Source organism: Tinamus guttatus, unplaced genomic scaffold (assembly GCF_059628265.1).
Source record: "Tinamus guttatus ecotype Peru unplaced genomic scaffold, ASM5962826v1 Tinamus_guttatus_pri_ptg000837l, whole genome shotgun sequence".
NCBI lineage: Eukaryota > Metazoa > Chordata > Aves > Tinamiformes > Tinamidae > Tinamus > Tinamus guttatus.
Window position 1 is genome coordinate 17,594 of NW_028289371.1, and position 22,618 is coordinate 40,211.

Sequence of the window (22,618 nt, forward strand, 5' to 3'; positions counted from 1 at the left end):
GCGGGGGGGGGGGGGGTCTTCCCAGCTGGTGGCTTGGTCTGTGCAACAAGGGCTTCCATCTGGACATTGCTGATGATTTGTGGGAGACCCAGCAAAGCATTTAAAAGAGCTGTTTTGGAGCTATCTATCTCACATGCTATCTGTGCTTAGGATGTCTTTCCCAAGCTGGTATTGCAAAACAGCTACTTAAATTCCTCCTGAAGATTCATTTCCATGAAGCTTACAAGAAAAGAGCTGACTCAGGCAGCCCGTCCAGCCAAACATTTCAGCATGTGACGAGTTTCATCCGACTGCCATGGAGGACAAGTTTGTGCTTCAGCGTTTTGCTGAGGCTGTTCCACTGGCCTTCGTGCAGTCCCGTTCAGCCTCTGTGCTCTCCAGCCTGCAGCCCATGTGTCCTCTGCTCCAATTATTGGTCTCACAACTGGACCATCTGTCACCGTGAAGGGAGCCGTGCTGGGACTCAAAGGTGTGAAGAGACATGGCAGAAAGGCACAAGGGAGAAATGAGGTTCTCCTCCTCATGCCATCCTTTCTGTTGGCTGTTCTTGTCCTCTGGAGCTAGTTGCATGTATGCAATGATATATACACGTAAGATGTAAAATGCACATTACATCTGCAATGTTCAGTGGCAGTTCTAGAACTTGATCACTACCATTCTTGCAGGTGGATTTTCTACCCTTCCAAAATGCTACATCCTTTTGGATGCTAAGGCTGGTTCCAGTGACTGGGATAGTCTTTAACCTTAGTCACAAAAAGGCATAAAAGAAGTGTGAATAATTTCATTTTTGTTTTCAGAAGTGAACATCACATCTTGTTCCCCTCTCATCAGAGAAAAATGCAAGCAAAAATGAAACTGGAGCCAAGTGAAACCAGTTTGAGAGAGGAAGCCAAAGGAAAAACACACAGAAGTCCTGCGTTCTTCATGCTTGGAGTTGGTGGTTGTTGCTTTCTGTAGAGTTTTGAGGTTTTTTATTAAATTGTGTGGAACCGTCAAGGTTATTTGAATGTTTCCCACTCTCAGCCACAGCAAAGATAGAAAGCAGCCTTGGCTGGGCTGCAACGCTCTCTATACTGACCTGACACTGAATTAGCATCATACACGTACGCAAAAGATCCAAGTGCCTTTGGTGGAAGCAGGCTTGGTGAAAAAACAAGACACCTGGGAGACGTCAGGCCTTTAGAATGGAAATTCAGACTTTTTTCCTCATAGAAATAATAGCGAAATTCCCTACCACCCCTCAAGGTAGATCTTCAGGACTAATTTCAGATGCTGTAAAATTCCAGCCTTAGTTGGAGTCCTTCAGGCCTTCCAGTTTGGGCCAGCACATTCCTCAGGCGTCTCAACTGTGTCAGTTCAGACAAGCCGTCTGGCGTGGCTCACCACGCAGCCCTGCAGATGGTTGAATCCAAGGCTGGAGATGAGCAGAAGCAGTGGTGGCTTTCCTAACCTGACTCCAAAACTGCAAAACAATTATTGTAAAGCTCCACCCTAAGACTGAGCTCCTGGAAGCATGTTGGGCAGGCAAAGTAATTAGCAAGCAGCTAATTTCTGTCCAAAATCCAGGGTTTTGCAGTGCAGACGCCCAGGAGCCCCGGGGTGTGCAAAGATGATGCCTCAATCACTGAGGGATGAGCAAGGAGCAGCTATCAACACCTCTCATGGACAGAAGGAAGTGGTGCAAGGGAGAGGAGACCACCCAGAGCACCAATCCTGCCAATCCCTGGGCATGTGCTAAAATGCTGCGCGCTCCCAGGCATTTGGGCTTTAATCCCGCGGATCCGTGCACCCTGGGTCAGGATAACGGTGAGGTCCAAGACCGCCGCTTAGTCTCCACTGCTGCCAGGGATGGTGGGTGTCCTGGTGCGGGATTAAGCTCGGCCCAAGGAGAGGGGACACGGAGAGGGACGCGGCGAGCTGAGCACGGAGGGAACAGCGAGGTGCTGTGCCCCGCACCTAAGGCCCGTGCCAGGGATGGGCATCCTGCACATTTCACACTGGCTGAAACACTTCATTCCGCAAGGTTGGACCCAGAAAAATCAGTTTGTTCAGGATATTTAAGAGGGCTCTGCTCCTTCCTGCCTTTTTGTCTTTTCAAGCTAAATTAATTCAGCCAACTAAATAGAAAAACAGTATAGAAACTAGCTTTTGCTCTTGGTATTGGGGTCTCTGAGGCCTTTAACTCTTTCACTGATGACTCAAATAGTTATATTTAATTTCGCTCGCTCTCAACAGAAAATCACTGAGGGGTTTTCAGAAAAGAAGATGGGGGCGAGGAAGGGAGGAAGGTGGCCTTTCATCTGATAGATCTGATCCATCATGCCCTCTGTGAGCGGAATACTCAAGTTTCTGTATTCATCAAAAAGAGGATTTCTCCACAGTTTGGCTGAAGAGCCAAAGGGAGGGGAGACTGAGCGGAGCCATGAGCGAGTGGGACAAAAAGAGCCATCTGCAAGGAGGTGGGGGCCTTTACAAAGGAGGGAAATAGGGCAATTGCCCCACATTCTTCAGCAAGGGGGACAAAGGAGTCAGGTGAGCTCAGGTGAGAACAGATGGCGGGAGGCCAGAGTCCGGTGTAGGCGAGCCGGGAAGGCTGCAACTTCTGAGTACCTTGGCCAATGGGGAAAAGGAGAGGGCGTCCCTCGGTCGGGAAATTAGGATAAAAGGGGGGCTGCGTCCCCCAGCAATTGGAGAGACCCCACAGGGATATGCCTGGTGGACTCTCCCTTTATTCGAATAAAGTTTTAGGACTCCTCTGTCTCCTTTTTGGACATTCAGTTCTCGACAGCGAGATTTTCCGCACATCTGTTCACAACTTCAGTAATGTTATGCCCTGGGGATGCTCTGCTCTTCTAACCTTGAGGGTGCCATGAATATGTGGGTTCTTCCTGGGGGTGGCAGATCCTGGAGAGCCTGGAAGGTTGGGAATCTGCTCCATCGCAGGCATATTAATAGCAAAGATGGTCAGGAGACATTCTCGAGCTTTAGCGTTGTATTCCTGGGCCTGCCCCGGGGCAAAGACAACATGGAGCTTGTGCAGGAGAAGAGGCAAGGAGCAGCCTTCTGTGTGCTCTGTGGTCCTCTCTCCAGTTGGACACCTCTCCGGATTTTCTCTGGAGACCCACACATTGTAGAAGTTGTCCTGTAGGGCACGGGAGAGCTGGCAAGCAAAACGTGGCAAGGAGTGTTTTCATTCAAGCACCAGAAGGATTAACGGGAAGCAGAAGGTTAGACCTTGGGCATGGCACCAGTGCTCAGTCTCAACCTCTTGCCAAAGCGGCTGTGAGCAGCTCCTTGCTGTTAACCCTGCGTGGCCGTGACCGTGCCCCAGCCGTCAACACTGCGCGAAAGCAGGACGGAAACATCGTCCCTCCCTGCGAGGAGCTGGGCGTGTCCCACAGGAGGGTTACCTCGGATTCAGGCAAATCAGGACATTGGGGCAGTTTTTCCAGATGCAAATCACCCAGCGCTGCTGGGGCGCCCGGAGCATCCTGTCCTGAAGCGCACGGGCTACTCCATGTCATGGGCTGGATTTTCCAGGTGCTGTCGGGGATGGGAGCTACTGAACTCTCCATATTTACAGGAATTGCCTAACCAAATCTCCAGGCGACCGCCAGGAGAATGCAAGCCCTCATTGTCCTCAGGCTTTCAACATGCCAGACAAATGGTGCAAGCTTGCAGGGGACTTGTCTAGCTACAGGGGGATGAGCAGGGCTGACGGGACAGAGCAACTGGGTTTTAGACTGCAGCTGTGCACATGTCTGGAGTTATTTTCCCCAGCCTTGTGCTTTCCAGCTCCTTTTGTTGGGAGCAAACCACATAGTAGAACTCACAGGAATCCCGTATTTCTGAGCACATCAACTGGTAATCACAGGGACAGCTGGAGTCTTAGATTTGTTTGCATAGGCTCCTCCACCAGAGCAGACATTTGTCTGATCTGAAGTCTGTTGAAAGGTATCTCGTTTTGTTAATTAAAAATAAAAAAAAAAAAAAAAAGTGGAGAAGTGATAGCACAAATGATACCCTCCTATTTCCAGCTTGGCCACCCTGACTGTCTCCCCTTTGATTTTCAGCATTTCTGCAGTTTCTTTGTAGCTCTGAATGTCTCTTTAGTTTCCACATTGACTGATGGCCAAATTCCTGGTCCTGTTGAAATTGGTGGGAGCTTTGTTGGTAGCTTGAGCTCAACCAGAGTTTGGCCCTTGAAGCGAAAACAGTTATTTGACACCAAAGGGAGCAGGTAAGAGAGACCGTTGTGCTCTCCAGATAGATACCATCTCCACATAGCTGAAGAAGTCTAGCTGCACTCACTGATTTCCCTTCCATGGTGTCATAAACCATGGAGATTTTAGATGTGTGTGCTCAGCACACACATGAGCTTATTGTGAAGAAGAAAGGAAGATATTAGTGTAGGTTGTTTCCTTGAACTCTGCTGCTGGAGGCTTGGAAGCACAGCAAGGGTTAGGTTTGCTTTTCTGCTTTACCTTCTATGGGCCCTTCAGGAGAACCCATGGATCCCAAAGGTCTTCAGATCATGGGTGGAAACGTCTGTTATTTCTGACAGAAGTGCAGTGATGGTGAGCTATGTGCCACCTCCTGCCTCTTACTTGTCCCTTGCCAAAGCCTCCTTAGTCTCCCACTTGAACACAAGTGGTTGGCATGGGAGAGCAGATGGGGTCAGCAGCCAACGTGACACACACTGCTGCAAGATGCTGTGTCCTCGCGCTAAGTGATGACCAAAAGGGGAGGAGAAGGATCTGCCAGGAGCTCAGGCACTTAGGGGAGGGAATTTTGCCCTCTCCGAGATGGTTTTGTGAGACCCTGCATCACTCGGGCTCAGATCTTTAACAGCATAAGCTATTTTGACCTTTGGCATTGCAAACCTAAAATCCTGGTTTTGGAAGTGACTTCATCTTCCCACAGCACCAGGTTAAGCTAAGGGAGTTATCCTGAGTCAACTGATCCATCATGTCTGTGTCCGCGCGCCTGTCCTGGAGCAAACACGAGATTATTTCTGTCAGTGTAATCTGCAGCTAGAGCTGTACAGGCAAACATCTAAAGAGGTTTAAAATACGGGCCCCATTCTCTCTCTGTTGGCTTTTCTTCTATAAAGTAGAGCTTCATTCGCTCCTCCAGAGTCGTACGGTTGCTGCTATGCCACCATTTGCTGCTCCGTGACTCTACTTCTTGCGTGTCTGCCTGTTTGTCTCTGACTTTGCCGAGTCTGGAGAGATTCCCTTGCACATCTCCACGCAGCTCCCCAGGGCCTCGTTAAGGAGCTGAACGCTCAAGCATCCAGCAGGCTCTCAGAGCAAGTGCTGAAAAGGCAGGAGGCAGCAGGGAGCTGCCGCTGGGCGGGCTGCTAACCCAGTGCAGTCCCAGGCAGAGCGGGCGGATGCCGGGAGCGTCTCCTCTTTAGAGGGGCTGCACATCTGCCCGGTCCCCCCAGAAAAGCTGTGCTCAAAAAATAAGTGACTTCACTTTTTGGTGCAGTTTTGGAAGGCAGTTTGATGGGGAAATGTACTGGGAGAGAAAGAGTGTTGGCATGCCCAGAAACCCGTCTTGTTGACGCCGCAGGAGGTGAACACCATGCCACGTCTGCCAAACACAACACTCCGCTTGTATCTTCTTGACTGTCTCAGCATGACTCCACTTCGAAGGAGCGCAAAGACAGGCGGGCACTCCCATGCCCCAAGTCTTGGCCTCCTGCAAGGAGGAGACCTTTAAACTTCCTTCATTATTCTTGTGCATGTGTGTGTGTGCTGCAGACATTGATAATCTTGACAGCCCGTTTGGAAATCCGAAATGGCTAAGTTCAGTTGGAGGATGTAAGACACTCTCTGGCTGCATCTGCTGACAGGAATTTCCTCCAGCTCCAGCTTCCTGTAGAAAGAAACGAGGAAAATTTCCTCGCTCTTCAACTTTTTTTTTCCTGCAGTTTAGTGTAATAGCATCTGCTCCTGAGGAACCTGCCACACCAGATAAATTTCTAGAGGGAGAGAATTATAGCCGCAGCATTTGTGTTTCACGCAGCACCAGCCCTTCCTTCCCTGGCCCTCGCTGGGAGCCGTGTTTGGCAAGCTCTGTTGTGCAAACAGGGCTCCAGGAGATTTCCAGAAACGGGGACGTGTGGGGAGAAGAGTTCTTAGAAACTGAGCTTATTTTGTAAGAATAGCAGGGAGCTACTGTCTGTGTGTTCCTCAGAGAGAAAGGGCAACAGGGAACATTTGGTGGAGGCACTTGCATTTTTTTTTCTCTCTCGGAAATTCCTGGTGCACTTTTAAAACCACGTTGCAAACTGAGCAGTTAATTAACAGCAGCACATGCTGGGGGTACAACAGAGGTGCCAGTCCCCGGAACTATAACATAGGTTTGCCACTACTTTTGGAAAAAAAATTCTGATATTTCTTCTCTGCCTGGCTTCCCGTTGACGTGACAGGATTAGCCCAGGCTTCCCTGTCTTGGGGTCAAAGCTTCATCTAACACCGAAACAAGGGAGAGCTTTTCCTAGGGACTTAAGTAACGTTATCTAACTGCTCCTGAAAACCTCAGCTGAAACAGGTCTGTTTTTGAAGGCATGAGTCAGATGTTACGGCATGTTGGATGCGGGGAGTTGTCCCCCCTGCCGTGGTGGGGGGGACCACAGCATCTGCCCCTCCAAGGTCTGCTTGGGGAGACAGATGTATTGACCCAATGGGACAGGTTGGTTTAGCACTGGTTGCCACCAACATCTCACGCACCCTACAATAACATGTGATTTTTCAAGTCTCATGTAACCAAGGTCTGGGGTTGGGTTCCTTCTGTTCATCAAGGCTGCATTTGATGTAGGTGCTCAGCAGGGTTTGGAAACGTACAAGTTGGTATAAGACTGGGCTGCTGGGATAGTTCATAGGAAGACAGCAGGGCTGAAATCATTGGGTATTATTTTTAAAGTCATTTCCATCTCACATGGCTCAGCTGGGCACTAGCAGGGAGAAAAATCGTATTTTCTGCTTCATATCTGCACTTTTTTTCCTTTAGTGTTGCCTCCAAAATGGCCTGGTCGTAATCAGCCTTTGCTGTAGGGTATCAGAGCTCTGATGCTACCAGCGCTATGTGAATGAGGCTTTTCTTTGAGAGTAAATATAATTAATGGTGCCTCTGTTTACCCTCTCAGAGAAGGTCTTCTTCATTGCTCCTCTGCTACAGATGCAAGCAGCAAAAAGGTAAGGGACAGGCACCGGTTAACATCTGTCTTGGTCTTTCCAGACGACAGCAGAGACTTCCCGGAGGAAACAAATCTCAACAGCACACGGATCATCAGCAAGGTGGCACCAAACACAACCGGGAACACCAGAAGCTCTACCAGGGAGGCCAGGCACCTCACTCCTCAGGCCGGACTGGCCACCACGGCTACAGCCAGAACCGGAGATGGCACCACAACCAGAAGCACTCACCCAACGACAAAGAATCGCACAGAAACGCCAAAGAGACTGAAAATTTGAAAATCGAGGACACCTCCATCTGCACAGTGCATATTCCTTTAGAGACCCACCGGGGCCCAGAGACTGTGGAGAAGCAGTCTCAGCAGTACATCCAGGAGTCGGAAACCAAGCGGAAAGACAGTATTCATGAGCGCATTGGGGAAAGGCCCAAGATCAATTTGCTTCAGTCTTCCAAAGACAGACTGCGGAGGAGACTAAAAGAAAAGGTACTACATCTTAGAGGACCTTTGCATTTCTTCTTTTCATGAGTCTGCCTGTTTTCCACACGAAGGGAGGGCTGGGTTTGCGGGGAGCTTCCCATGAGCACACCCAGCTTCTCTTCCAATCTCCCCGGGTCAACACTTGCCTTCAAGTGTCTCTGTGCTTCTCCACGAGGCCTTTTATTGACACTGCTGGGGCTCATCTGCACGCGGCTCCTTGGTTGAGGTTGCCATCAGGTTGAATTGCCCAAGGAGGCTGTGAAGCCCTCCCTAACACCTGCAGGAGACCTTCTCAGAGGGCCAGTGTATCGGGCAACCCTCACACAGACACTCACCCCCCGATTGCTGATCCCAGCTGCCCAAATACCAGTCTGCAGAGCTCATCTGCTTTCCAAAGAGGTCTAAAAAAGGCAATTTGTCTCTCAGTAATTAAAGAGCTAAATGCCAAGCTTAGAATTTGAGTGCTGAATATTTGGAGTCAGCTACTTAAAGCTGATATCCATTTATCTAGATAATGAATTGAAATGCCCTTATCTTTCCCCCTTCCTTCCAACTACCCAACAATAACAAAAGTATTGCATGCAAGTGATGGAGGAGAAATCCTTTCTGGAAACAATCTTCAGCCTCAGATTTCTGAGCAATTATGAGATAAAATCTCCATTTGCCCCCTGTGGCACTCAGAAAGATGCTGTTTTCAGACTGGAAAGTGCATTTGTGTGGGCATTTCCAGCGAGCAAAAATAACCTGAACATATGAGACCGCATGTTGGAAATGCATGCCTTTGAATACATGTGCATTTACTCTTTATATATGCAACCATTATGCCTTGAAGATGCCTTCATTTTTCTGTCTGTTTATATGTCTCCCCAATGTCCCTTCCCCTTTTGTTGTTTCTTGAAGAACAGGGGCTGATCTGTCTTTTTTTCCTTGGGTAACAGATGCCTTGTCTCTCCCTTTTCACGGACCAGGATGAAGTCACGGTGGAAACCACCAATCCCCAAAAGAACAAAATGGACAAATTAATTGAAATCCTCAACAGCATGAGGAACAACAGCAGCGATGTTGACTCCAAGCTCACCACATTCATGGAGGAGGCCCAGAACTCCACCAACTCTGAGGAGATGCTGGGCGAGATTGTCAAGACCATCTATCAGAAAGCAGTGACGGACCGCAGCTTTGCTTCCACAGCTGCCAAGCTCTGTGACAAAATGGCCCTCTTCATGGTGGAAGGAACCAAATTCCGGAGCCTGCTCCTCAACATGTTACAGGTAATGAGATCTTTAGTTAATTAGATACCTGAAGCTGCATCCAGCCTCTTCCTACCATAACTTATAAGAGCTGAGCTTTGACCAAATTCCATTTGTGCCCAGTTTGTTAGAGGAGAACAAAAGTGTTTCTGCGGTTTTGTTTATGCACATTTTTTGTGCTTGCCATAGACAGTGGAACATTGTAGGCATCATCCAGTTACTGTTCATTTCCATTTGTTGAGCTCTACGTGAAAATCTGTTGTCTCACACCAGTGCCCATCTGTAAGGTGAGCAGGTTCCTTATGACAACATCTCTACAGCATTAAGAGAGGAGAATGTGGCACTTGCAGTGGAGGGTCCTTCCTGCTGTCCTCAGCTAAGGCCCATCTCTCTTGCTGTTTTCCCACACCTCTCAACACCAGGGATATCAAATTAAGTCACAGTCCCAGCATAGGCTGTTGGCTGCATGGCCTGGCCAAATGGGTCCCTCCTGGTTTCTAGTTGCTGGCCTCATCTCGTGTGGCTCACAGCTGTACCAGTTGCGCTTGCCACCCAGAGAATCCTCATTTGTGTATTTGCTGATTATGCTGGGTGACTTGTTTATTGGTATATGCAGCGCCAGTTGGTTGTCCTGCTCTAAAACCGTAAACAAAGATAGGAGAAAAAAAACAGCGGCTCTGGTAACTAGCCCATACTAATGGTGCATGGTGGGGAGCTAGGGCTGTCCTGCAGTGACAGCAGTCTGCTAGGGGCGCCGGATTACTGTACTGCTGCTATGTGGCTGGGTTTGTTTTCTGGAAAGGGTCTCATGGTTCTGCTACCTCTGCCTCCCTCACTTACCTGCCTCACTTCCTGGTGTCGCAGGATGCCCAGTCCCTCTGATTGTGTCTTGGTGTGAGACCCCTTCCAGAGGACCAGCGAGTGGCACGTACACCTCCACCTTTCCCAAGGACAAGAGATGTGGAGTAGAAACCTTGAGTTGAAACCTTGAATTTGTGTCTTTAAACTCAGCTTGCCAGTTCTGTGTGGAGACTTATGGGACTGGTGGTTCCTTTATTTTTCAACTTGAAATGATCTGCCCAAACCTGGTCAAGGCTGGTAGAGACTAAAGCTGCTAATACCATGTCAGTTTCAGCATACTGTTAGCTATGCAAGGCCATCCCCAAACCCATGGCAGATGAAATAGCATGCTGGGTTGTGCAGGAGACACTGGGAAGGTGGTGGTGCATCTTACTTGCTTCTTAAAGTAGAGGCTGATCCATATTTTTTAGGACATTGTAGGCTGATGTTGGATGGATGGGGAAGCTGTAAGAGCATGATGAGAGATGATCCAAACATCTGGACTGCCCCTGCTATGTCTGTACTAGCACTGCGTGGGGCAGGGTCCTCCCTATGCCATCCCGTTCTGCATGTGCATGTGTCTCGTGCAGAGGTTGGGACACTTTGGTTGACACAAGGTCCCTGGGGGTGTTGCGAGCTTGCAAGTCTGGCTGACACGAGACCATTAGTACCCCAGCGGTCTGGGAGTTGGATGTGAATGGCACCTGTCCCGGCACTATCTGCCACGTGTTGCATATATATATATGCATATAGAGATAGGGAAGGGGAAAGTCGTTCCCAGGAAAATGGGAGCAATCTGGTGCTGTTGTGACAAGGAGGCCCCTTGGACATAGGGACAGAGGAGCAAAGATTGAAGTCCTATTGCCCAAGAGCTGTTCACTGGCCTGTTACTTTATTTTATACTCATTTTGCTGTTCCCTCACACACAAGTCATCTGCAGCACATGCATAAAGCAGCTCTCTTCACCTGTGACTGTGTTTTGTGCAAATGGTTGATGTCCCAAACTGCTCTGGTTTTGGAGCGTCTGTTGCTCTTGCTGGAGTTCATCACTGTGGTTGCTCATTTGCCAGGTTGTGCCTGGATGTGAGTGCACTGTGCAGGTGGAGTCATCTTTTGGGCAAACAGCACGTAGTGGTCACCAGTGCTTCTGATCCTGCTATGGATGTAACGCTGGAATGAGCTTCCTGTTTATTCCTGCTCGCTGGATACCTCCTCTGTTGTGTTTAGAGCTGTCACTCATTTATAGGCATGGGAGAGAAGAATCTCCCTTGTTCTGCCACGAGCATAGACCTTACTCCATGGGGACAATCCCTGCCTCCATTTGGTGAATGATAGTTTGGTGTAGCTGCCAGTCAGAGAAGGAGACAGATATCCCTGGTGTCCTGCCTCTGCTGCCAACTCATGGGGCATGGTTTAGCAAACATAGTGGTGATGGGTTTGCGGTTGGACTTGATGAAAGTCTTTTCTAACCATAATGATTCTATGATTCTAACATGGCTGTGGCACTGCTAGAGATCTCTGTCCTCTGAGAAGCATCCAGAATAACAGCACTCGCTGGAAATGCTAGGATTTTTTTTTTCCCAAAAAATGGCAAATGGAAACATGGCCTAGAAACACATACTTTAAGGAAGGTGTTTCCTGCAATGGACATTCTTGTGGAAATGAGAGGGAAGCTGGTAGGTAGCCAGTAGTCTGGTAGGTTTGGGTATCTACCACGTCCAGGGATCTTAAGATTGTTGCATTAGTGATCAGTCTTTGCCCTCGGATAGGTTCTTCTTCTCTCTGCCTCAATTTGAAAGAGCTAATTCCTGAGGGAGTTAATACCCCAGGCACTTCTGAGAGATCGAGCTCACACAGAGCCTCCTGAGATATGCACAGAAAGATGCGGTGTGAAGGGCAAAACATCAGGTTTTTACTAGTTTGTTTTGCCCTGGTTCATCTTGCACTCAGGAAGACCTCAGGGACTTGCTGGTCTCACATACACCGTGTCTCTGGAGAAAGGAAATTACAGCAGGGAAGGACTTGGCCCCAGCAGCAGTGAGAAGAAGCACATGTGTGCTGCGTGCAGCTCTCAGCTGTTGTCCTCCTCATTATAAATGTCTTTTGTGGCAACACAGTAAACATGCAAGGGGGGTAACCTGCCGGATCAGCAGCGTGAGGAGTCTCCAATCTCACTTCCTGATGGTACTAACAGATGGAGGAAAACTACAAGTCCGGTGGCAGGGAAATTCCATTACTCAACTCTCCACGTCTTGCAGTCCATGAGGTTTGCGTTCATAGAGTGCTTTGCTTCCCCAGCAGTGAGCCAGCAAGAAGGCAGGCATGTCTCATGGGCACGGTGGCTGCCCGATGCGCAGGATCACAGAGAGACGGACTCTGAAATCATCTGGAAGCAAAGTCTAACAAAATGCAAAGTTGTCCAGGGAGCAGTCCAGGGAGGAATACTTACTGCAGGGAGACCTGGAGTGGGATCTCTTAATCCAACGTGATTCAGAGCTTTGGCCTGGTGGCTATGCTGAACTTGTGGTTTGACTTTTTGGCAGCAGAACTTTTTCTATCAGCCCAGTTAGGCTGCTCCTGTCTGTCCCTGTTGGTTCTTCCACCCCTGCCCTGCCGTCTTTGCCCAGGTCTGACCAAGGCTTTTGTGACATGAATCAGACTGAGGAGCTGATCCAGCTAAAATATAACTGAGCAGAAAACAAAAAGGAGGGGAAAGGGGTCGGGGGGAAGTTCTTCTCCAGCTGGATTAGTTCCCCTTTGTGTCTCCTATCACAGCAGCTCAAGCACGTGGGCTGGCACAGCGTAGGAGGAGCGAATTGGGGGATGTCATTGCTCAGGCCATCAGAGCTGCTGAAACATTGCTCGCCAAATTCTGTGGAATTCTGTGATTCTGTGAAATGATGCCTAAATGGCATGACCTCATCCTTGACGCAGAGCCGGCATGCGCACAGCCCCGCAGCGTGGCCGCCTGGCAGCATTTTGGTCTGGTCCCAAATCTCTTGCAAAGCAACTTGGAAAAGAGTGAGCAGGCAAGTCACCATGCTGGTCTGCCCATTCTCATTAGGTTTAAATTAAGCCGTTGTCTCCTTTTAAGGGGAAGAAAGCTATTTTTAAGGAGAAGAATTTGGTGCAAGAAAGAATCCAGCCAAGGCATGCTGTTCTTGGTACAGATTTTATCCCCAAAGAGTTGGTCCTTTGCTAAGGAACTAGGAGTTTGTTTGAGGCAGAGACGGAGAAAAGTAGAAGAGACCCTTGGTTTGAGGTTGCTGCGAACAACAAATCTAGTGAACCTCTGTGATGTTCATGTGGGAATAGCATCTATTGGTGGAAACATGGCATTTCTAACAAAGTTCAAAGCTGAAAATCAATATCGAATGTAAATCAAGATAAGCTCACAAACTGTCGTCTGCTCCGTTTTTGCTTTGCCCATCACCTTGGAAGTGGTCAGCCATTGGACCCCTGCGGGCATCCAACCCAGCCCCTCTCCCTGCAGCATTTCTTACCAATCCAGTTTTCCCATGCGGAAGCCTTGAGCGTTCCCAGACACCGCACAGATCTGGTAGTCACTTCTACCCAGCAGTAATTTTCTTCTGCTCACTTTATTTCAGAAGTGATTATAGAGTAGGATGAGACAACTTATGACTGTGCTCACTAGCGTCCAGCTCCATCAGAGCGTAAACAGGCAGATCAGGTTTGTTGCAATCACTATGGAAAATAGTGGCAGCATGAGCACAAGGAGAACAACACATCATTTCTCCAGAGAAACCTGTAGGGCTCTTCGGAAACACGTAATAGGTCTCCCTGAGCTCCGTGCACAGGCGGGGAATGTGATACCTGTTTTGGAAAGCGGCAAGGAAATCAGCTGCAGAGAGAGAACAGACCATGCAGATAACAGATTTGCAAGAGCACAGACAATCACACAGCAATTTGTTCAGCCCCAAAACCCTTGTCTTTTAAAAAATATCTTGACATGGCAAAAGGTCACGGATTAGTACAGGTCAAAAGTGTAGTGTTATCTGAAATTAAATAATTTAGCATTTCATATCTGATAGTCAAGTATTTTGACTTTTGCCACACACCCTGCTTCTTTTTCCAGCCAGGATAATTGGACGGATTCACACAAATTTGTGAAATATTTTGGTCAGCCCTAAGACTGCAGTTTTTGCAACACAATGGGACTCGATAGCCCCAGCTGGAAAGGAACCAGCTTGTAAAGTGTAAAAGACTTGTTGCAGCTGTCTTGATGTCTCCATGTGAAACAAGGGCACTGGCAGCATTGGCCTGAAAACATTGCCCAGCTCCAGCCCTAACCTCCCTTGCAGACAGGCATTTGCAGATGCTTTGCAGCCATTTTGCGATAAATTCCCGTTAATTAAAAACTCCCATAAAGTGGAGAGATGGATTTGTGTCTCTCTAGCACCTTTCAGACTAATCGCCTCCCAAAACGTAAGGAGCTCTGCTGGCTGGACACGGGCGAGCTTGGGAATTACCATCCCAGAGTGTGATAAATAGGGATAAAGATGCCCTCTCCTCTGATCTGCTCATGGCTGGAGCGCTGCAGCCTGGGTCTAGTTGGTCACTGCCGCTCTCCCCCCCGTCCCGTCCAGGGCCCCCATATGTTGCCAGCAGATGTTGCTGTTTTGCAGGAGCTCACAGGGGAACTTGTTTGTGCCCTGCTCTCCAGCTGCTCCACGTGCTCCTGGGCCTCAGCCTGACCCATGGCACTCAGACACAACCCAGCAGATCTCAGGCTCAGCGCTGCAGGCGAAGCTGCGTCGAGTGCGTGTCCCTCAGAGCCCCACGGGCCCCCGTAGCCGGCAGAGCCACTTGCTGCAGGAAACAGAGGCGTTTGCAGCCTGCAACGTCTGGTATCTGCAGCCCTTGAGCGACGCGCGCGGGTGGACGGGCGCTCACACTGCCAGGGCAAACGGTACCCGTTGCCTTTAGTCCTTCCGTGGTGGGAAAGGGTGATGCTGCCCTTTCCCCCCAGACTACCTCTCCCAACAGTCACCGTTTCCTTGGATGCACACAGAAAATGTGTTTCCTTAGCACAGAGGTCCTTAATGCCACCACCAGTGGCACGTGGTGTGATCTTTAGCTCCCAGGCGATGGTTGCATGTGCAGAGAGCAGGGGATTCCTCTGTGAAAGGGGTATTTCTAGCATCTAACACGCACAGGGCAAGCACTGAGACATAGGATAAAGACCCCAGGCTCTCCTTTTATTGCGTTATTACTCTCAGAAGAAATATCCTGCCGGGTTCAGATGTCTTCCTGTCTTAGCAGAAGCACCACTGCTAAGTTTAAAAGGCTAGTGAGCTGCTTTTTCCATGGGAAAGGTGCCTTTTCCTCCACTATGATGAGTCCAGGCCAGAGGAGGCAGCTACAGCCCGTTCACATTAACATCAATGGAAGTTGTGGGCCTGCACAGGCAGGTCCAGAGCCTGAGGTTGGTCCTAGTGTGAACCTCCAGGAGGGACACATCCGAACTGGGCCCAGGGAATTTTGAGGGCTTGGCACACATGCATATGGTTTCTTTGCCCCTCTATAAATACCCCCTTGATTCAAAAATCAAAAGGAAGTCTCCTGCAAGAGATTTTTGCTTGTCATAGTTTTAATTTCAGCCTTAAACACTGCTTGTGATGGTCGTTTGAGTTTTTTTGGGGGGTGGAGGGGTGTTTTTAAGCGATGCGTCACAAACCCTCTGTGTGTAACATAAGTTGGATTATTCCTCTGTTGAAATCTCCGTGCTCTTTATAGCTGAGATGTGTCTGCATCTGAGCTATGCATAGCAAAGTGTATTCTTAGAGTGGGCATCACTGGGGCTGTAACTTACACCGCTCCCCTTAGCAACCGTTCCCAACAACACGTCAAACAGAAGGGCGATATTGTTTTTCAAACAAACAACAACAAAAAAAGTAATAGGGTGCATCTATATGCACAGACCAAGCCCGCCTGTTTCAAAGCTCATGCATGAATCTGGGCAGAGTCAAAATCTGACGTTCCCCTGCATTTGGAAAGACCTTGGTGCCAGGGTCTGGAAGGGCTATTTCTATTACATAGCCCAAAATCCTGTCAGTTGAACCGTGGTTTGCACCAAGGCTGTTTCTTAGCAGGCATTTGCTGAGGATAGGTGGTTTTTTTTTTTTCTTTTTTTTTAATGAAATATACTGGATATTTTTCAAATGGCTCCTAGCAAATGTCTGTCAGCAAGTCACGGTGAGAAGGTGTGCGGAGCAGGGTGGGAAGGACAGGATGTGTGAGGAGGAACTGGGAGGTGGGTGCTGCACTTCCAGTCCCCTCCCCAGGCTTCAGGTCACATTAATCCTGCTTCAGCCCATGGTAGTTATTTGGGCTCCTGAGGTCCAGAGAGGTTCAGCCTTCTCCCTGGTGGCGAAGGCAGCCCAGTCTGTCCTTACCCACTCCCTTCCGTGGCACCAACTCCCAAAACCGGGGTCTGTCACACAGAATAGTGAGAGGAGCTGGTTGACTTGGGCTCCTTTGGCTTTCCCCTCTCTTTTATTGTATTAGTGATATTATATATTGCATCATATTGGTGATAACACAGAGCATAACTCCACCCAGAATCATCATCTGAATCTTGGTAAGTGCTCTCTTCTGCTCCATCATTTCCCTTCCTGGAAATTGGCAATGGGGATGGTAATTTCTATCAGCCACAAGGACACTGAGACAGAATCTCTTCTTGGGGTATAAATGTGGCATTAGGTACTGAAGAATTAATCAATGCCCTGCTACAGATCAGGGTGCAAGGAGAATTGTGGACCACTGCTGAGCACCTAGATTTGGGAGGAACAAGTTGAAATCCCTCCTTTCCCACAGAGTTCCTGTTTCTTTGGGCAAGCAACTTAGTCTCTTGGTGATAGGAGCACTTCTCTGGGGCATAAAGTTTGTAGGGATAAATACACCAGAAATGGTAAAGTAAGTGGATGCTGTGGTAGATGGGACATGTAAGTAATGCACAGGGTTACTGCTGAAAGCAGACTTTTTTTCCCCCCTTAACATTATTACAATCTGGAAGGGATGTGGTCTGAGTCTTCAGTGAGGAGTAGTTTGTGTTTTGACAGAAGTGGGGATGGGAAAATCCATATGCAGCTCCAAACGGGATACTGGGAAGGATCTAACCTGTAAGCAGTGTCCAGCACCGGCTGCAAAATCAGTGAGACATCTTTCCATTGCTCTTTTCAATTGGATTTAATTACAGATTTGTGCAGTTCATTCACAACAGAAACAAACGGTAACACATTTGTCTAGGAAAAAGCTGGAAGACATATAACATGTAAGGGAAAAAAGAATTCCAAATCCTTGGATTTGCCACAGTCCCAAAGTCCCTTGAAACAACTTCAAGGAAGGGGATGGCTCAGAGGAGCATCCTGAGCCGTACACATCTGTCCCCATGAAAAGCGTGGGAAAGGGAAGAACAGGAAGGAGACTTGCTCCATCGTGCTGGCCCCAAAACGCTCGCTACCTCCAATGGCGCCTTTGAAGAAGTGTCACAATTCCATCACAGGGTGTTTAGTATATTTTGCACAATCACAGAGGGCCAAACGTACCCTATCCAAGCATCTGCAGGGAGCCAGATTCCAGCGGGGAGGAATACGTGCCAGGAAAAGCGGTGCTGGCCATGCACCAGGCCAAAGAGCAGCCTTGTGCATCAGTTAGCGCTGGAGAGCTGGGAAGGTGCCACCGTGGCCATGTCGCAGGCTCCGCATCTCCGCCTGTGACGCTCTGTGAGCTTCCTGGCTCAGTTGCCGTCGCGAGAACTGCTCATTGCCAGGTCCTCTGCAGCAGTCACCCCATTTCCATGAGCGGAGATGCCCCGTTTCCATGAGCAGAACTGCTCGCCTTTCCCTCACCGCAAAGGCCGTCCGAGCCCAATGGAGAGGAATGCAGGCGGCTGCGGCACAGGCACCGGGCTCTAGGTGGAGACCATGGACTGTGTGCAGCCCAGCCCGCGGCACCGAGGCAGCTGCCCTGACAGCGCCAGGGCTCGAGACTGGCACCACTAGCTGGGGTGGCCCTTCCCCGTCCGGCTGCTTGCCTGGGGCTGTAGCAAGTGCAGGCGGCAACTAAACTGCTCGGGAGCCAGGTCCCCCTTCCCTATCTGGTGGGGCGAAGAAATTCATCAGGATCTCTTGGCGTGCATTGCACAGGGCCGCATGCCTCCGGAGAGGCTCCAATCCTGTCCTGGGACGAGGCTCCTGAGCGGTGCCACCTAAATGCAGCTCGGGGAGTGGGGCTTCTTTCTTGCGCACGGAGGCGGCGGACGCCCCACTGGGCTGTGCAATCCCCCGGGCCAGGCGAGCGTTTCGGAGCAGAGGGGCCCATGCCGAGCAGTTTCAGCTGTCTGGTCGAGCCAGCAGCATCGAGGACCCCCTTGGAGACCACCAAAGCCCTTGCGAACCACTGGCGCAGAGCAAGAGCCACCATCAGGCTCGGCAGGGGGATGCTGGAGAGGGCAGTTTGTTTCTGGGGACGCGAGACGTTTTGTCCACACTGGGCTCTGCTGAGCGGCTTCTTGAGGCGCTCCTTGGGATGCAGATAACGAGCAAGTTGCTTGCCAGCAGCTCTGACATAGTTCCCAGCTTGGTCCGGGTGGTGGGCTCCATCTTCTATGGTGAATCGTGCTTCACCCAACATGCGGGAATTGCTGTTCCTGTGGAGATTTGAGGCTCTTCCTTGATTTGAGGCTCTTCCTCAAAATCACAGCGGAGACCGGCCCTGGTAGGAAGAGTCCCAGAAACAGAGGAGTTGGAGGGAAGGAACGGCAGGAGCATTTCGTTTATCCATGCTGTGCTTGGCCAGCGAACCAGGACACGCAGCATCTGAGTCCCGAGGAGTCAGGAGATTCCAGAAGGAGCAGAGGAAAAGAGAGTGTGCTTTGATAACGCTGCCACATCAGGCACATCCTGCAGTTTAATCAATGGGTGCAGCGCGCTGCCCTTAATGGGATCACTTCCGTGCTCTTCCTCTGCACAGACAGGCTGAAATCAGGCTAATTAGCTTTGCATGTGCTTCCTTTTCCCCTCCCCGCGATAAGTCACTCCATTTCCATTTCTCTTTTATTATTACTGCTCTGTATCTTATTACTTTTTTTAACGAAGAGGAGGTGGGAGGAACATTGGGAAAAACACTCGCTGGCAGGGCTGGCAACCCTCGATCCCCTCCAGGACCAGAGAACCAGGAAGCGAAACTGCGCAGAGAAGAGAAGAGCAAAACCATGTGGAGTGGCTCCCCATCTAAGCAGGCATCGCGCATGGAAAAGGAAAAAGTCTCAGGCTTGAAAAGCAGAACATTTCAATGTTTGCTTTGCTTGTAAGAATAAGCTGTGGTCCCCCTAAATCTCCTTAATATTCCTGTAACTGGTGTCCAGCAGTTTTATAAGATGCTCAGTGGGATGTTTGGTGTTTGCTCAGTGACGTTCAAGTGTAGGGCCAGAGCAACTCTAGGTGCTGTGAGGATCTCTGGATGGGAGACTGGACTAAAGACTGGCCAAGTGATTGCTGCTTAGAGGCCTGCCAAGGCAGTTTCTGAGTTGATAACTGCAAAACAATGAAGCCACAAGGGTAGTTCAGGTTTCTGATGCATGCACGAGCTGGGAAGTCCTAAAAGACGTAACATAAGCTGTGGGATGAAACTCAGGATGCCAAAAGGAGGGCTGAACTGTGTCCAGGCTTCACCCATACCATGGGAACAGGTGTGCGGACCACCCCTAACACAGGCATGAGATGCTCTCTTCCAGAGCATGAGCCAAGATGGCCTCTTGGTGTCTCTGCTTCTACTTTTCAGTCCCTTGAACATCCATATGCTGTGGTCCTGCATGATGAAGTGCTTGGCATCCTACTTTCTGGTTTGTGCTCCAGTCATCTCCTTCCTAAGACCTCCCTGAAGATCCTGTCGGCATCCCCACCACATGGTTTTCTAATGAACTCTTCTCCCAAACCAGGCAGTGGAAGTGAGTTCAAACCTTCCTACCTGTTATAAATACCCTTTATTTTAAGCTACAAGTACTGGGGGCAGGTCATCCAATAAACATGCTCAGATTATCTACAGGCTAGGGCACCCCCAAATTAGTAATAAGGTTGGTGTTTAAAAATACAGTCAAACTGATGAAAGATAATTTGCCTACTGCACTGACAGCATGGGGCAAGCCAATCCACAGGTTATTTTTATATAACTGTGTGAGGCATTTCCAGAGCAAATAAAGTTCATTGGGCAGGGCAGCAGCCATGACATCTTGTTTCTTTGTGTGCTTCAGCCTTTTTAAATCTTCTCTCCTGCTTTGCATTCATCGTCCAGAGAGCTGAAGGCCATTCCTCCAGCATGGCTCATAAGTTGCGGGGTCAGGAGCCTCCCAGATGTGATTCTATTGGATGCGTCTGTGTGGGGGAGTTGGGGCAGGGATTCTGTTCCCCAGGCAGTCACTGGCCTGTGGTGTTGATGCTGCAATAGCAAAGCTAGCTCTTGGTGCTCTTAGGTAGAGAGAGCTCTTTGAAGCTCTTCGCCTATCCCACCTCTTGGCCTTCTTTTGGTTGTGAGCTTCTGGGGGGAACAACTGGGTTGCCCTGCACCTTTTTTTTGTGCCCAGTCCTTTGGGTCACCAGTCTTGCTGGAAGTGTTCTTATAGTCTAAATAACAGCAATACCATTGTTTTGGGCTGCAATCCACTGAGTCATTCATGTTTTTTGAAATCCTAGTCCAGTGCTGTTCTTCTCTCCTTGGGTGAGATTCCTCCAGTTAACTGTTGGTGTCTGCACTTCATCCTTGTCTATTGTAATAGTCAATGAGGAGGTAGCCGGTGCTGTTGGAAGAGGCAAGGGCGCAAATCCATCTCGACTCACCCAGCCTACGCTTGGCCAGATGAATCACATCCTTAACTCTGTTGACCAAGTCAACTAGATCCCTGTTGATTAGAACAGCAGTCTTGTCAGACTGCTTGGAAGGAAGCATCTGCAACATGGGCACCCAAGGGGAGGTGAGGCAGCCTCCAGCCGAGTGATGTTTCTCTTGGTTCACCCATCTATGGGTTGTCCTTCTAGTGAATCCTACTGCCTTAAGGCCAAGCTTAAGCACACAGCTCCACACGCTACTTCCCTCCTACCTGCTTTGGAGCCATCCTCAGTCGTGCCTTAGGTGGGGCAGAAGTAGAGGTCTCTGGAATGCTTTGAAGAGAGACCCCAGGTGCTGCAAGCTCAGTTTTTGTTGAGGTTCGGATGTCTAGGGGTTGATTCTTGTAATACCTATATGATGCTTTTCCTGCTTTGGCAAAGACATTAGTGTCACATCCCTTTAACAGACACCAGGGCACCGTGCACAAGGTGCAGTGACTGTTGCGCAGCCAATGAGAAGAGTAGAGCCCAGGTGTGTAACCAGATGTGGAGGCTGCCCTGCTAATAGCTTTCGCAGCAAGGCTTTCCCCGTTCTCACCCGGAGCAGCGGCGTGAGAGCAGTACTAATGCAGCCTGGAGCAGTCCTCCCGTGCTGTATCTGCTCCTGGAGATGGCCCTCACGCCAGATCTGCCAGCGGAATGCTTTCTGCAGCCTGCCATGCCGGGATTTCCAGCTTGGGTATTATTTATTATTTAGCAGTGGAAAGTGTTCTGGGACACTGGGTGGATGCATGCTGCTGCATTAAAGTTGTTCAGAGATGACATGTCACTAAAATACTACACATACTTTCTTTGGCAATGGATGGAGTCAAGTAAATAATTTGCTACAAATAAATGCACTCAAGTAAATTAGCACTCATGGAATTTGGGACAGGTTTCTCCTCCCCAGTGGTGGTGGCCATTGCTACCCTGAGATAATCCTTTTGCAGGGCATTTGGCAAAAGCCTTGGGGCAGTGGGTTCAGTCCAGGGCCAGGGAAGGTCCCAGGACTTTGAGTTCCCAGAGCTGGGATGTCTTGTTGCAGTCCATCTTGGCTGTTTTTTTGTTTCTTACACAGCCAAGAAAGGATCTGTTGATAGCAGGGTGCAAAGCCCTGGCGTCCAGTCTCCAGATCTCCCAGCCTGTTGCCTTGCAGATGTTATCCCATCAAGGATAGCTCTCCTAAGACTGTCTCATAATTTGGTCTCCCTGATCACATATGCCAGAGATGCCTTCTCTGCTATCAAAGAAAAGCTTTTTCTCCTGTTCCAAGCACTCGGCCAGTGGTTGCAGATGCTTTGGTTCCTGAACCAGCAACAGGCAGGGCGGGTATTTTTCTCTGACATGCTTCAGAGGATTTTGTTTGCTAGACTGAAGCAGAGAAATATGTTGGAAGGCAATATGTTGGAACAAAATGTAAAGGAAGAATTTCCTGCAGTGTTTTTTATTTTTTCCCTTTAGTTTTCCAGTAATCAACCATGAATCACTTAGTACAGATGGCTGCACTCTGCCAGCAGTAAATAAGGCAAGGTGTATTTTCTCCGCAAAGTGTTTGAGCTGGCAACAAATCCATCTCTCTGGACAGGATCAAAACATAAATCTTGCATTTGAGCTGCAAGATATCCCAGCCCGGCTGGTTTTTGATAGCTTTTAGGGATGCTAGGAGGACTGCCTACTTAAGGAAGTTTGAAAACACAGAATGAAGTTTGTCTGTTTACCCCCTGAATCTCTCCAAGCAAATCCACATGGGATGTGTATATATACAGTTTTTTTCTTCCTTCACTGCTTGGACAGCGCTGTTTTTGGCTGGTCTGTGTACTGCATAGTGCCAGAGTTCATGTGGTTATCCTGAGCAGCAAAGAATTTCCCAGCGTGCTCCGGCAATCCCAAAACATTAAACGGCTTTTGGGCGGGATTGATGTGGTCCCCTGTAAGAAAGAGCAGTGCGTCAGTGAGCGTTTCCA

The 22,618-nt window shown here is 49.3% G+C and overlaps 1 protein-coding gene across 1 annotated transcript in view; it reads left to right on the forward strand.

Moving 5' to 3' along the window:
- Nucleotides 1-7,156: 7,156 nt before the first annotated feature.
- Nucleotides 7,157-22,618, forward strand: part of LOC104576706 (CBP80/20-dependent translation initiation factor) — a gene marked incomplete at its 5' end in the record, with an annotated part of 46,304 nt that continues 30,842 nt past the window's right edge. The window contains 3 exons of the mRNA XM_010224103.2: nt 7,157-7,205; nt 7,249-7,690; nt 8,623-8,952. Coding sequence (XP_010222405.2) covers nt 7,157-7,205; nt 7,249-7,690; nt 8,623-8,952 — 821 coding nt within the window. The remainder of the gene's footprint in view (nt 7,206-7,248; nt 7,691-8,622; nt 8,953-22,618) is intronic.